Source organism: Phyllostomus discolor, chromosome 10 (assembly GCF_004126475.2).
Source record: "Phyllostomus discolor isolate MPI-MPIP mPhyDis1 chromosome 10, mPhyDis1.pri.v3, whole genome shotgun sequence".
Taxonomy (NCBI): domain Eukaryota; kingdom Metazoa; phylum Chordata; class Mammalia; order Chiroptera; family Phyllostomidae; genus Phyllostomus; species Phyllostomus discolor.
In genome coordinates this window covers 68188967-68204944 of record NC_040912.2, presented here as the reverse complement: position 1 = coordinate 68204944, position 15978 = coordinate 68188967, and the positions used below count along the sequence as shown (strand labels likewise).

At 38.8% G+C, this 15978-nt stretch overlaps 1 protein-coding gene across 1 annotated transcript in view; it reads right to left on the bottom strand.

Annotated features, from left to right (window-relative positions):
* The window catches only part of KCND2 (potassium voltage-gated channel subfamily D member 2), a 526794-nt gene that overhangs the window by 18184 nt on the left and 492632 nt on the right, over positions 1–15978 (bottom strand). Inside the window, exon 2 of the mRNA XM_028526099.2 lies at positions 5362–5524. Coding sequence (XP_028381900.1) covers positions 5362–5524 — 163 coding nt within the window. The remainder of the gene's footprint in view (positions 1–5361; positions 5525–15978) is intronic.

The following is a 15978-nucleotide window of genomic DNA, read 5'->3' as shown; positions in this document are numbered from 1 at the left end:
CAATTTTTACTCTAAATTTCTATAGGCAAAATGGCTTCTATATATTCTAAGATTTTCTTTGTTGATTTGCGTTTACAGATGTCAAAGTTTGAAAAAAGTACATATGAGTTCTATCTAGAAGGTACTCAGCCATGTAATATGAAAAAAATGGAGATATTTATTGAAGCAGTACAAGTTACAAGAAATATTGTACATAGTGCAATGACACCTTAGTCCCCTTCAAAATAGGGACATTTGGGACCTCACACAGTTCTCCCAGTGGCCATCAGCTGCCCTGTCCCGTTTTCCTGAATCTCACTGATGGTCTAAAAATCTCTTCTCTTTCAAAGGTGATTTTAGTTTTGGGAAAAGCCAGAAGTTGCAGTGCACCAAATCTGCGCTGAGAGGGAGGGGCTGAGTCACGTGGGTAATTTGATGTTTCTCCAAAAATCTCTACACAAGACATGATACATGAATGGGTATGTTTTCATGATGAAGCTGCCAATCACCAGTTGTCCATAACTGTGGCCTTCTGAATCATCTGAATAGTTTCCATGGAGGAATTTTCAAACTTAATGCAAAATCTGATGCAGATTCATTGCTCTACTTGTTCAGTCATTTTGAATGTGATGGCCATACAGTACACATGCTCACTCAATGGCATCTACCGTCCCCATTGATTAGTACAGCGAAGTCATCATTGTTCACGCATGTGCATTCCAGTCAATTTTTTTTAGTGGTCAGGTTATATCTATGTTGCCCAAACTGTTCTTGTTATATTAATAATGGCTGGACTTTTTATGGACAGACCTCATATATTGGGTTGACTAAAAACTTTTTCTGCTTTTTTTCCATAAGATAACTCTGGTAGCACTTCATTGTCTTTAACTGCATTAGAAACAACTTTGTTAGATTATATTGTGACAGCTGTCATGTCAGCATGCATTTAAAAACACACAGCAAAATTGGTGAATTTTTGTGTATCATTTTACTATTGAAGATGGCAGAAAATATGCAACATCTTTGGCATATTATGCTTTATTATTTCAAGAAAGGTAAAAACATGTCTGAAGTACAAAAAAATATGCAGTGTATGGAGAAAATGCTGTGACTGATCGAATGTGTCAAAAGTTGTTTGTGAAGTTTCATGCTGGAGATTTCTTGCTGGATGATGCTCCATGGTCAAGTAGACCAGTTGAAGTATGTAGCAATCAAATTGAGACATTAATTGAAAACAATCAACATTTTACCACATGGGAGATAGCCACATACTGAAAATATCCAAATCAATAAAGTTATTGGTGAAAATGAAAAATGTCTTTTATTTTACAGAAAAAAAACTAGACTTCTGGCCAAGATGGAGGCATAGGTAGACACACTGTGCCTCGCACAACCAAGCTAGAGACAACAACAATTTAGAAACAGAATAACAACCAGGACTGACAGAAAATTGATCTGAATGGAAGTTGGACAACCAAGAAGTTAAAATAGACATGTTCATCCAGACCAGTAGGAGGGGCGGAGTTGGGCAGCCAGGGACAGGTCATGGTGCTCAGAGAGCAGAGAGCATTGGGATTGGGCGTGTAAGGTATCTGGGGTGTACAAGACCCCATCGGGTGGATCCTGAGCACGCAAGCAGCAGCTGCCAGACCCTGGCTGAGGGGTTGGCAACGGCAGACCCAGCAAGGTGGCAATTATGAAGCAAGGCACTGCGCTCCTCCCAGGATCACTGCACTGGGAAATAGAGCCTTGGGGCACTGACTGAAAACACCTGTGGGGGTTGACACACAGGGAGAGACTCCCAGCCTCATAGGAGAGGTCCTTGGATAGTCCCACAGGGTGCACAAGCCCGCCCACATGGGAATTGGCACCAGAGGGGCCCAGTTTGCTCAGACAAAGCAGCGGAAGGGACTGAGGTCCCATGGAGAGTGGAGCAAGCACCATTGTTCCCTCTTGGACCCTGCCCCCACATACAACATCACAACCCAGCGACTGGGGTGCCCTGCCCTGGTGAAACAACTAAGGCTCCACCCCTCATATGTAATAGGCATGACCAGACCAAAGGAAAAAAAAAAGATGGCTCAAACAGAATGGAAAGCCTCACAACAGTTTATTTAAGCAACCGAGAGATAGCCAACCTATCAGATGCACAGTTCAAAGCACTGGTGACCAGGGTGCTCACAGAATTGGTTGATTTTGTTCGCAAATTAGATGAAAAAATGAAGGCTACACTAAGTGAAATGAAGAAAAATGCTCAGGGAACCAATAGTGATGGAATGAAAGCTGGGTCTCACATCAATGGAGTGGACTGGAAGGAAAAAAAAAACATACAACCAGAAAATAATGAAGAAATAAGAATTCAAAAAATGAGGAGAAGCTTAAGAAACTTCAGGACATCTTTAAACAATCCAAAATCTGAATTATAGGGGTGCCAGAAGGAGAAGAGGAAGAGCAACCAGTGGGAAACTTATTTGAACAAATAAGAGAAGGGAATGTCCCCAATCTGACAAAGGAAATAGACTTCCAGGAAGTCCAGGAAGCTCAGAGAGTCCCAAAGAAGTTGGACCCAAGGAGGAACACACCAAGGCACATCATAATTGCACTAGCCAAGGTAAAAATGAAGGAGAGAATCTTAGAAGCACCAAGAGACAAGGAGACAGTAACCTACAAAGGAGTTCCCATCAGGCTGTCATCTGATTTCTCAAAAGAGACCTTACAGACAAGAAGGGACTGGAAAGAAGTATTCCAAGTCATGAAAGGCAAGGACCTACATCCAAGATTGCTCTATCCAGCAAAGCTTTCATTTAGAATGGAAGGGCAGATGAAGTGCTTCTTAGATAAGGTCAAGTTAAAGGACTTCATCATCACCAAGCCCTTGTTATATGAAATGTTAAAGGGACTTATCTAAGAAAAAGAAGATTATAAAAACATATATAGTAAAATGACAACAAACTCACCATACCTAAAACAAAAACAAAAAGAAACTAAGCAAATAACTAGAATAGGAACAGAACCACAGAAATAGAGATCACATGGAGGGTTAGCAACAGGGGAGTGGGAGGAGGAGAGGGGGGAAAAGGTACAGAGAATAGGTAGCATAGATGGTAGGTAGAAAATAGAGAAGGGGAGGGGAAGAATAGTATGGGAAATGTAGAAGCTAAAGAATTTATGAGCATGACCCATGGACATGAACTAAAGGGGAGGGATGTCGGTGGGAGGGGTTGCGCAGGGTGGAGGGGAATAAAGGGGGGAAAATGGGACAACTGTAATAGCATAATCAATAAAATATATTTAAAAAAAGAAAAAAAAACTAAATGGGCTTTTTGGCCAGCCCAATATTTTGGAGATGGGTTTATCTGAAAATCAGATTTGTAGTTTCTACAGTTTTCATATAGGTAGCTTTCATTGGCATTGAAAAAATTATGTATAGTTAGTTCTTTTATTAGAGAAGAAATTTCTTTCACAGAGATTGATGGGTAGTGGGGAGCTTTCATAAGATTTCTGTCATTGTAAAAACATACTTGAGTGCTCAGAAGAGAGATTTCTCAAGGGTGTGCAGCAGCAGGGTTGTGGTGCATGAAAGGCCCTGGTGGAAATTCCATCCATGTCCTCTGGCCAAAATTGTGCCCTGAATAAGACTACAATTGCCCAGAGGGTACCTTTTCTAACGTTCCCTGTGCATTGGATTATCAGGTCTATCTATTCACAGTAACTAAACTGTTTATTACTATGTTATACAATAATCAGTTAAAGTTTAAATACTTGTCAAAAGATGGGAGATCCTATAAAGCAAACTATAGAATTTAAAGAATGATTTGTAGAGGAAGAGGATCTCTGACAATGGACATGAACAAGGTCTCTGAACAATATGCTATGTGACGATATTGATTAACCTGAACTACTGAAGGAGTCACTTTATGAGATTTTATACTTTACTAAAGAGACTGACATTGTTCAAAGGCATATTTAAAATCCTGTTCTGGAATCATCTACACATCCAGTTCTAAACTGCACAAAAATCTCTCATGGTCTTTGATAGTTACACACATTACCTAGGTTGTGCATCTATTTTGGTCATGGTTACGAATGGGTTTTGGATATTGAAAGAAGTGAATCTGTCCTTAAAGGACAAAGATATAGTGTTTGTAAAGAATGCTGGATACTTAGCACTATAGCACTAAGGAAATTACAAAGGAGATTTGCAAAATTATTTGTTAGCAACAACATGACTATTTGGTTCTCAAGATGACTATTTTGACAAAGAATGGGGAAGGGAGGGGTTCTAACATGTAGTCAGTTTCTGAGAGGTGGTCTACCATTGTGTCTAAGAGTATGAATGTGGGAGCCAGACTGGCTTGGATTAAATTGAATGATGGTCCTCCAATTTAGTAGGTATGTGGCTTTAGGATTTCTCAATTTTGGGTACTTTAAGATTCTCATCCACATAATAGGAATAATTTGGGTAACTAACTCCTACACTTGTAAAATTTTATAAATTATTTTTTAAAAAACATTAAATCAACCTCTGGCACATTGGAAGCCATTAGTAAGCCATTGGAAGTTGTTAATATTATAAAATGCTTATATAGATTTATATACAATCTCAGTCTTATTGTGAGATCGGTATTGTTTTTCCCACTTTGCAGATGAGTATGCACCGTGCTCATCTTCAAGAGTCTGAGTAACTGATGTGAAGTTCAGAGAAACAGTAAACTGCTGGGCCAGGTGTAGAACTCAGCTACAAGTGATCAGATTGTTCCTACCTTCTGTGTCAAATCTATAAAATAACCAAGGCACATTTTGGTGTTTTTTAGTAGCCCTTGTTTGCTGGTAACTGCTTGACCCTTAGCAGACAGAGGTGAAATGAATTTAGAAATCCAATTCTAACAAAATTCGCCAAGAACCCATCTTTGATTTTGCTACTGTTGTTATTGTTCTCTACATATTTCTTCCTCTCTGCCTCTGGTTGTACAGTGCTATTGTATTTCCCTTTCCACTTTGAAGTTACACGTGCCTAAGTGGCTTGCTTTGGCTAATCCTGTTGAGATGGAAATGACTTGGCCCACTTCCAGCAGGAGGCTTTAGGAGTTCGTTTGTGATTCATCATGTGCTTTTACTTCTGTTTGAATGATTACAGAAGTACACTGTCAAGATGGAGTTTCCATTACTGGATCTGTAATTGACTTGTAGCATGATTGAGAAATATTCCTTGTTGTGTTAAGCCACTGAGATATTAAGGTTCTTTTGTTGTGATATAACCTCGCTTGTGCTGACTGATACAACTATTGGCTGGATCTGGAACACTGAACAGCCAGTGATGGATTTTCAAGCTCACTGTGAAACTGGGAGATGCTAGATGGTTACACAGAGCTGAATACACACCTTTTGTGCTCTCCGTTTGTCTGCTCGTTGATTCTGGTGGTAGATCCGGCTGAAGTTGGACACAATCACTGGAACAGGCAGAGCAATGACCAAGACCCCACTCAGTGAGCAGATGGATCCAAAAATCTTTCCTGCAATGGTTTTTGGTACCATGTCACCGTACCTGCGTTAGAGAAAAAAATTGTTTTAAGTCACAGGAAGTCAGTTATGAGCATTTCCACCAGATGCAAATAGCTTTTTGCTTTAGGTCAAGTGATATTTTGGAGCAATCTATCTCTACTTCATGACTAAATATACATGGCTTAAAATTTTAATAAACCAGAAGTTACAAATAAATGAATATAAAAACTACCTTTTAACCTTGCATTGTAAAATTAATTCTAACATTTAGAAATCTTTTTAATTAGAAAATACTTTAAACCAGATGATTTAATGATAGCTCTTCAATTTGTCCTTTCTATAACATGGTATAGTACTTTGCAGTTATTTAATCATAAATATTTCTATGCTGAATTTTATAGTCTGAATAACACACTTTTCTACTTAATTTTTCAACATTGGATTAGATATAAAATTTAAGTAGAAAATATTGGAACATTGCATTCCTTTATCAGGTATAATCACTTAAAAAAATTCTCTAAGGTCCCATTAATCTTCACTTATGAAATCCAGACATGATAATCTTATTCAATCTCTCATTTGTATTTGGTTAGTTGACTTCTCTCTCTTTGAAACATGTTTTGTTGGCTTCAGTATTTATTAGAGAATTTCCTCAGTGGTGCTTTTACCTCATCGGCTACTTTGCTATTTTATTTCTGGCTCCTTTTTCTTAACTAATTTCTAAATCTTGAGATAATTACTCTCAAACTGGATAATTACTCTCAAACTGGAGTCCTCTTATCTTCTCCATGTAAACCCTTTTCCTACGTGATTTTATCCAGTCTTGTGGCATAAAACTACTGTCCAAGAGTCAGAAAATTTTAGTTTAAGGTAAAAAGTTACAAGCTTAGCAGGTAATATATATGTTAAAACTTTTGTCTCAGAAACTACAGATAGATAAGGCCCACCTTGGCTCCTGGGAAAATAGCGGACCTCTTGGGGCACCACTAAAGATTACCACCTGGGGACAAGTGGAGGCATCCAGGCCACTGTTTCAGGGAGAAACAAATGACCACCCACAGCAGATGACCACTCTGGGCAGTTAGCTATTCCCCCTGGGAATAGCTAACTGCCCAGGACAGGAATGTTGCAGTTTCTTCTACCTAATCCTCCCTGAATTTCAAAACCCCTCACTCACACTGTTTATTCCCTGTTATGAAAAGTCTGGCCTGGAAAGAAAAGGGAAGATGGTCTATTAGGGTAGGAAGCCACCATCTCCTCAGATCGCCATCTGAATAAAGCTCCCATAAAGATACAGTCGCTGCCATTGCTTATTAGGTTTGGTAGTGACAGGCAGGCCGAATGTCAGTGTCTTTTCTGGTTTCACATATGCTGATGATAACCTAATTTACATTGACAGCCCTGATGTCTATCTTGAAAATCAGACTCATATTTTCAGTGGTGTGGTCTGAAAATTCCTACATCTGGATGTTTAAGAGCCAATTAAGATTTAAATTTGCCAAAAAAGAACCTTTATTTCCCTAGCTTCCTCTGTTCTTCTCAAATCTGTTCCTTCTACATGGTCTATCACCTCTAATTAAATGGAACCTCAAACCACCCAATCGCCTGTCAAAACTGAAACAGCCATCCAATCCTCAGTCCCCCAGCTAGTCTTGTTGTCTCTGCCCAAACAAGATTATGTCCTTTTGGTCCTCTTTCCTCAGCCTCATTTTCCCACAACAACCCAAGCCCTCATTGCTTGCCAGAGCCATGGATATAGCCTCTTAACCTTGAACTCGGTTTTTCACATTTACCATGTTAAAATTCATGCCAGCATAGCAACTGGAGTTTATGGTTTTAAAAATGGAGATTGGACTGTTGCTACTTTGCTTCACCTTCTAATAGACTTGAAATGGAAATAAATCCAAATTCTTCGCTTTTGTCTCTGAGGGCCCATGTCATTTAGTTCCTGCCTATATTTCACACCACCCTCCATGAAACCCACTGCCCTCCAGTCACACGGGCAATCTGGCTTTCTGTCACATGTGCAGCCCCCAGATCATCATTATTCAGGTTGAACCTTAGAGGTCTCCATTCGAGAAGTTATTTTCTGGCCTTCTTATCCATAGCGGTCTTATTCTCTCTTCATCATTTTCCCATTTGATTACCTTCACAGTACTAAACACATGATATTTAATAAAATTTTAATGTATTTCTTTTCTAACTCCCTACCTGCCCTGCCAACATTAGAATATAACCAGGAGCTGCTCTATTTTGTGTCTCAGCACAAAGCAGGCTTTTAGTAAATATTAGCTGAATGCTACATTTTCCCTACCTTACCTATATAGAATTCTCCTAAGAGTTCATTGCTAGGGGTGGGGGCAAGAAGGAAATCTTTTGATCATATTATTGCAGAAGCTACTCAGCTACAGCAGTACAGCTCCAACTACCCCCTGCTCACTACGGGGCTCTGGGGTCCTCAGATCTCTGAGAGTTTAAGTCCTAGAAACAGGGCTCCGAAGTGCTCAGGTATTGGAATCCAGACTCAAGGGGGCTTTGGAAATATTTGGGGAGACATTATATCTTGAAGAATGATTTAGGGAAATCATCACTGTTTTGTGGGAAAACATTCATGTGTCAATACGGAGATGGAAGTTGCTGAGGAATTAGCCAAGGAAAGGCCGGTAAGAGTGGCAGCAGGCTATGCTGACCGGCACTGCTTTGGTGACCCCATGCCAGGCTCCGGTCCCCTGCTTAGAAGGCCCACTTACTTGCTCTTGTCAGCACTTATGAGTGATCAGCAGTTGGGCTAATTCACCATAACTAAAATTTCCACAAGGTTTTGGCATCATAATGACAGTCTAATTTATAGTAAAATATATTTTACCTGAGAACTGGAATGCTGTGTCTGTATAAAACATGGTGGTTTTTTGTAGTCCACTGGGGGAACTAAGCTACAGTCTGATTATGTTCATTTATAATCTGATTATGAAAGGAATTTACAAGGTGAGCAAGAAAGACTTGAAAACCTTCTTACTGTAGAGATATGGCAGTAGGATTGGGAGATCGTTCTTGTGTGTGTAATGCTGTGTGCACATGAATCAATTTCTGTGTTAGTCACAGTTCACATTGAGTGCCCAGCCCTGCTTTATAAACATCTTTCCCTTTGCCCTGGTTATTCAGCAGGCCCTGGAGAAGTCTAAAACACACATATACCCCTAAAAACACACACACGCATATAAGCAGTTTCCCAAAAGCTTTTTTACTTTATTTTAACATCTGTCAGTCAGGATTTAGAAAATGTTTCTCAAAAGAGAAAGTAAATAAAACTCAACTATTTGTTATGGCCAGAGAATATAAGCACTGATTCTATGTAATTAAAATAAGCTTTAAAAAACACAAATACATAAAATAAAATAGCTAAATCAATCCATCAGATACATTCTTTTCTGCCCCTCTCTAAGGTGAAGGGACTAGTCAAGGAACATACCTGAAGGACCCATGGACATGGACAACAGTGTGGGGACTGACTGTGGGAGTGGGGAGTGGGCTGGGTGGAGGGGTGTGAAGGGGGAAAACGGGACAACTGTAGTAACAAACAATAAGATATTTAAAAAAGAGATTTAAAAATTAGTATATATTAACTCCCTTTTTTGTTGTTGCTTTGTATACTAGGCTCACTATGTCATATGATAGACCAGGCCAGTGTACTTGTAATCATTAAAATCAAGAGCTTAACTGTTTGGTATAGACCCAAAACTCAATAAGATGTTAAGAAGACAGAAGACTAGTAAGTTCAGGTAGCGAGTGGTGGTGTGCATAAAGAGGGGAGATTTAGGCACTCAGAAGGGCTGCAGCTAGACAAAGGAAGAAAATTAATTCTGAGGGATTTGGTCAAAGGGATTCTGGGCCAATTGAAGGAGCAGATTTCTCTGGAAAAGCAATTTTTGATGTGGTGTCTGGGACTGAACTAGAGAAAAAAAATCACTGCAGATCCTTTTTGAATGTAAACAGAGATTACAATATAAATAAATGAAGCAGACCATGCACTTGTTATTCAGAAAGGAAAACAATAAATATAATGAAATATTTTGTTTGTTTTGGGATGAAATGGTAGAAAGTAAGGATATGAACCAGCTTGCTCAAAGGCAGCAAATTCACACCTAGAAGGATCCGTAAAAGAAAAAGGTAACGGATAGTACTTAAGTAAGGGTGGTTTGATGTCATAAAGCTATTCTAATCTGCATCAAATGGAATTATAGTTACTATTTACCTCAACCATCTTTGTTTTGTAATCAGAAGTTTCTTCACAATCAAGAAAGCAAAGAGGATGACTGATCAGTACCACAGTGATTACGGTGGAAAGAAGAAGGGAGAAGAGCTTGCTCATTGGTTGAGACATCCTCTCTTATCTTTTTACTCTAGGTTAGAAGGCCAGAGCTTTGTCACCTTAGAGCAAGTTAGGAAGGTCTCTAAGACTCTTCTGCTGTGAGGCTAAGGCAGAGGCAGAGACGGTGAGAGGGCAACAGGACAGGGGAAAGGTAGGGTGTTTGCGGTCGTCCAGGCTGTCCTGGGGTCATTGGTACTGAGACCCTGAGTCCTGGCCTGATTCCCAAGGACCACCTGCTGCCTCTTCCCACACACCTGCTGGTTCTGTATATGTCACCCTTTCGGTTTTTCTCCCTGCTCTCCTCCCCTTTTTAAGATTGGGCTGCTGTTGATACATGTAATATTTTAAGCATACTTTACTAGTTTGAATATGTTGGAGAATCATGGGAAATACACAGCGTGATTTGCAGCATTCTTACAGTGTCCATTTTGTCTATTATCTTCTTAAGAATGACCTTGAGAAATGCAAGCAGGTAATTTTTAACCACAAAGATGTAACTGGGCATGGAATTTACTCGGGATGGGGAATATCTCTCTGACAAAACCAGCTGCTTTCTTTTGTTTAACAAAGACCTTTTAACTAGTATTCAAACACTTAGGAAGAAGCAAAATGGCATTATATACCTCAGGTGTCATATCTCTCTGAAACTCAATGGAGGAAAGACTTAGAATAGAAAGCTTTATAATGAGAAGTGACACTGATTTTTGCTAAATGATCATTTAATAAAACATTGCCTTTGATACTGTCATCTTTTAATGATTACTTCTATCTTAGGCAACTTGTGTGCCAGTTGGTATTTTATTTTTTATATTCCATATAAATGCACACTGCATTTTTCCTGACTCCTTATTCTTAAATTTATGCTAAGCCCAGCAATATTATACATTCTGTTTCTTCTGTTTTTTCCCAGACTTTAATATTATGTCTCCTGTCTTCAAAAATCTATTTTTCAAAGAGTTACACTAAAATATTATATAGATGTAGTTCATTTTCATAGAAACATTTAAAATATTTAAATAAAAATGATTTAAAGGCTACAGTGCCCTTTAAGTACAAATAAGATAAATATTGAATTCTTAAAAGACAGGAGAAAACAGGAGAGAGGATAGCATGATATAAAAGGATAACCACCAAGAAGCTGTAAACAATAAAAACTAGCAGGCCTGAACTTTGCTTATTGAAGGCAAGCTTTCCCCATACTTCCTCCACTTTCCTCTGCTGCTTCTCACTCTTTCTCTTACATCACATATGGAGCAACTCTGGTCTCTTTCTGATCCTTTTTACCCTGGACACTGTCGAACCTCATTTTTCCTGCTCCCTTTCCTCCTCACACGAGTTAAAAGGTACAATGTGGTGGTGTCATTCCATCAAAATGGAAAATGTCAATTTTCATATACTGCCCCCAAGTGCTTGGCTATAATTACAATCTTTTACCATTTGTTAAAAATCATATTGAGTGGAGGACCAATTCCTTAGAAGAGATTTCATTGTTTTTTGAGGAATTTAACCTCAAATATTATATCAAAGTTTCATGCAAAGTACTTCATTTCTGGCATGTACTTGGTGCTACAAATAAGTAGAATGAATCTTTTCATCTATCTGTCTGTCATCTATCAATTCATCCATCTATCTTTCTAATTTATCAAGTAATATTGAAATAGGTTGAAAAGTGTGCACAATTAAAAAGTACACTATAAACCCAATTTTATTAATATTCACTCCATTTTTCCCTTTTTTCATTTCTCCAGAAATCACAGGGCTAGAGAGTGGCTGTCTTTAGATCTCAAATACAAAAATATTTCCATGAAGTTTCTCAGTAGTGTTTGAACACAGTACTGCTGGCTTCCTGGTCCTATTCATACAGTTTCTATTTTCTCTTCTCTTCTTATTTGAAGACTATAAATACATGCTCACTTGATAAAGTAGAAATGTTACCTGAGGCAAACCTCCCCAGCTCAGTCATGACTTGCTTTTGGTAAAACTATTTCCCATGGACACTGACAGAGAAAACAAAACCATTATGTATTTTACAAACAATCATGAAAATAGAAAATACCTTCATATAACAGGGAGGAAATGCTGATTTGAAAATAAACCTCAGTGCTTACTATAATTCAATCTCTTACTCTCCCCTTTTCTTTTTCACAGTGAAAAAGTCTTAAATTTTTAGATGTAAGGAATAAAGTGAATAGATCCCGGACAGCTGCACAGAAGTCTAGGAGGATCCAATCTATTGTATAGAGCAGGTACTGGTTCAATAAATACTGTCTGTATTTCAACTACTGTATTAGTTTTTTTTCTGTCCAGTCAGTTAGTCAACCTTGGCGCCCTGGCAACTGTTGTCCATATGCTGCCAGATACATTAGTTTATAAAAAAAACTCAGCAACTGCATATGGGACATGAACCAGTATTTGGGGATGTACCTGAAAAACAGGTGTCTGCTATGATCTGTCTGAATGTGTCTCTCCTAAATTTGTATGTTGAAATCCTAATGTTCAATGTGATGATTTTAGGAGGCAGGGCCTTTGGGTGGTGATCAGGTCATGAGAACAGAGCCCTCACAAATGGGATGAGTGCTCTTATAAAAAGAGACCTTACAGAGAGCTGCCTAGCCTCTTCCACCATCTGAAGACACAGTGAAAAAGGTCTGTGAGCCAGGAAATGGGTACTCACCATCCACCACAGCAAACCTGCTGGCTCTTGATCTTGGACTTGTCAACCTCCAGAACTGTGAAGAACACATTTCTACTGTTTGTAAACTACTAGGTCTGTGGTATTTGTTATAGCAGCTCAGACTAAGGCTGTGTCCTTAAAAAATTAGATGAAAGTGATGCAGACAATAATGTCCTGGCTAAAGCTCTTCAGTGACTGCATGTGTGTGTTGTGATTACCAATGCTGGGTTTGAAATTTTCTCCTAGGTCTGACTGCTACTCAGAGGAGTCTGAGAAATAATTTCTTCTGACCTGTAAGCTGGATCACTTCTCAATTGATAATTCTATTCCTTAGGGTCTCACTAACTATGTTATCCATGGATTTTTCTGCTATCAACTTGGTATTCTAGAAAGATCATAGTTGAGTGGATAATTTTTACTGTAGCTGTGATGTTGGCAAATAGCACATGACTTTTTTTAGAGTGTTGTTGTATCACTCGCTTGTGGTACAGAACCCTGGTATTACTTTGATAATAGATTTCTATTGGACATTTTAAAATTAATGTTTGCTTAAAAAGCTGCCTTGATTTTGTCTCTACCTCTTTTGCCTATAGGATCAACCACTATGTTACCTTCCCTGTGTTGAAAGCTTGAGTTTTTTTTAATTATATTGCATATGTAGTTATTTAAAGCATTCTGTGTTCTCTTCTTGTTCCTTTAAATCTAAGCCAAATTCTGGGCTACTATATAAAAATTATATTTTTCATTTGTTCACAGCATTAGCAATCTTAACATCTACAAAATGAAAGGGGCAGGTATAGGCTCCTCCTCCTGAATTAGCAGTTCTTAGCCAGTAGTCCATGGACTCTTAAGGAATTCATTGACAAAATTCAGGTGGGCCAGGGAACTGTCTAATAGTTATGATTTCATAGGCATTTTCCTGAAAGTTTTGAGAGTTTTATTAAATTATCAAAAATTGTATGTCCAAAATAATGCTGAGCCCTTATGGTTTGAATATTTAGGGGGTACATAAATGTCATATATTGTCGCTATAAACAGTTTGAACACACAAAGGAGATTCTGTAAAAATGTCAGCATTATTTTATAGCTGCAGAAGTACTAAACATCCACTAGAGGGCATAAAAACCTAAATGAAAGTTTGAGAACAAACTAGAATCCTTGGTTTTCAAAAACTGAGGAAGTAATTTCCAATAAAGTACCTGACTGATTCCTGGTCTTTGCTTAAACACATTCACTATTTAGGATGTATTTTGGGCATTTTTCCCTCTAAAAAGAATTGAATGGAGCCAAACCCCACCATTTTATAGATTGTCTATTTTCACAGTGTTTCTAAAAAGATGCAAAATAATTCTGAAAGCATTTTTTATTTCTTTTAAAAGGTAAGCAAATTTCTATAATGTGAGATATAACTAAAGCATAATTGTAAACAGAAATCCCCTTAATCAAGACCCTTATTGTGAAAATTAGGGGAAATTAAAGGATTTGGTTTATGTGTAGTAAAGAGGAAAAGCAAGGAAAGGACTAAGATGCTTTTATTACATCTACTCACATTGATGCTTTAAGCTCAGTATTAGCTTTCAGTAGGGTTTACTGTGTTCCTCCAGTTTGTGCCTTTTTCAAAAACAAGTTATTTTCTGTTTCCTGTTGTTTTTTAAAAGCCTACCATATAATCAAATGAGGCTTTAAAGGTTATAAATGAAACATATGACTATAACCTAATGTCCTAATAAAATGTTTTTCACCTAAATTAATACCATCAGTATGTCTTTTTAAGTCTCTTTCTAAAAAATGTGTTCAAAGTATGCTTTTCAGAGCTTACATTTGTTATGCTTACTTTATTCTTCATTAAAAAAAGTTATGAAGACATATGTACAATTGATTATTGTGAGGCATATATTTAAAAAAAACCCGAAACAAACAAAAACCCATAAGGGTCCAGCTTGCCCAGCTGTGGAACCACCAGAAATGCTTTCTCCTGCCTTGAGTTCTTTTCGTTGCCTGGAGCTATCCTCACGCGTCTTAGAATCTGATCCTGTCAGTCTCCCTCATCAAAGCCTTCCTTGTCTCCTCGTCACCTGCAGGAAGAAGCTCCAGCTACTGACCATGACGCACAGCTCTCAGGACTTGGCCATCCCACCCACCACTCTCACCATGCATGCTCTGTGTTCTCCCTGGAACAAATAGCCTTCTATTACTGGAAAGCACTATATCCTTGCATTCCTCTCTGCCTTGTGTGTACTGCTCTTGATAGACTGTTCCCCTTTGGGTAAGTCCTTTGGGTGAACAAATTTACATTGATAAAGCTCAAGCATCAGTGCTCATTTGAAGAACTTCTTGACTGTCTCATCTCCATCCAATAAAAGTAATATTCTCCCTCCTCAGTGCCTGCAAAGCTGTTTGCAACTAATAGAGTACAATTAGTGTCTTACAGGTCTCTTTTCTCCCATTAAACCATGAGGTGCAGGAGGTCAAGGATCATGTCACCATTACAAACCAAGTCTAGCACAGACCTTGTCTATTGCTGAACAAATAGTTGAAGCTCAATAAACGTTTATTGCTTAAATAAATCCTCCGGGGAGAGGTGAGATGGCAAACACTAACTCTGGGAGGGAGTGAAGGGGAACATGCCCGCACTGCTCTTTCTCGCCACTAGACTCCCTTTCCTCTGCAGGCCCAGCACCACCTCATCTGCTCAATTTGTCTAAATTCCGCTTCAGACGCTTAGATGGAATGCCCAGAATAACCTAGTTCTACAGTCAATTAATCTTATTTTTTTATGCCCAGAGAAATCATTTTGAACCTCCGTGATTTTAAATGAGCAGAGAAGCGGGGAGACATGACACAACACTTTCTATCTTCTACCTGTTTCTCATTGTCGCATGCTTACCCAACATGTATCTGGCCAGAATTTCAAACTGCAAATCTCCCACGTTTGGCCGATTTTTCTATCCTTAAGTGCCAAACAATGTAAGTGAATAGAACTCCTGGTTCTCTGACTCTCATATATTAATTATCCTGGGTCTCCCCATACCCTACTATCATCTCACAGAGGCTGCTAATCTTAGATAGAGAGCACTAACCATTCTCTGAAAATTCCCTTATTTGGTACCTGTTGTTCTTAACAAGGTCCTTTCTGCTTATTCCCAGAGAGTACCCTGGAGGAGGAGTGCTTGCCTTCCGTCAGAAGAAAGTTAATCTGTCAAGCAAAAATCCAGGCCCCCACAAATGCCTGGTCGATTTGACTTTGGGCTGATGGCACCAGCTCCGTGGGATGTGTGTTTTGGTTTTGCATCCAAGGGGTCTCATCTTCAACACTGTCAGCTTCTCTCACACTGTGAGCTTTCTTCAGTTCCCTGCTGCTGTTGCTTCCATTGCTTCCCATCCTTTGAAAGGTAACTCTGCTGGAGGAAGCTCCCCACTGTGCACAGTTCCTAGTCACTGCTCTGAGGAGCTG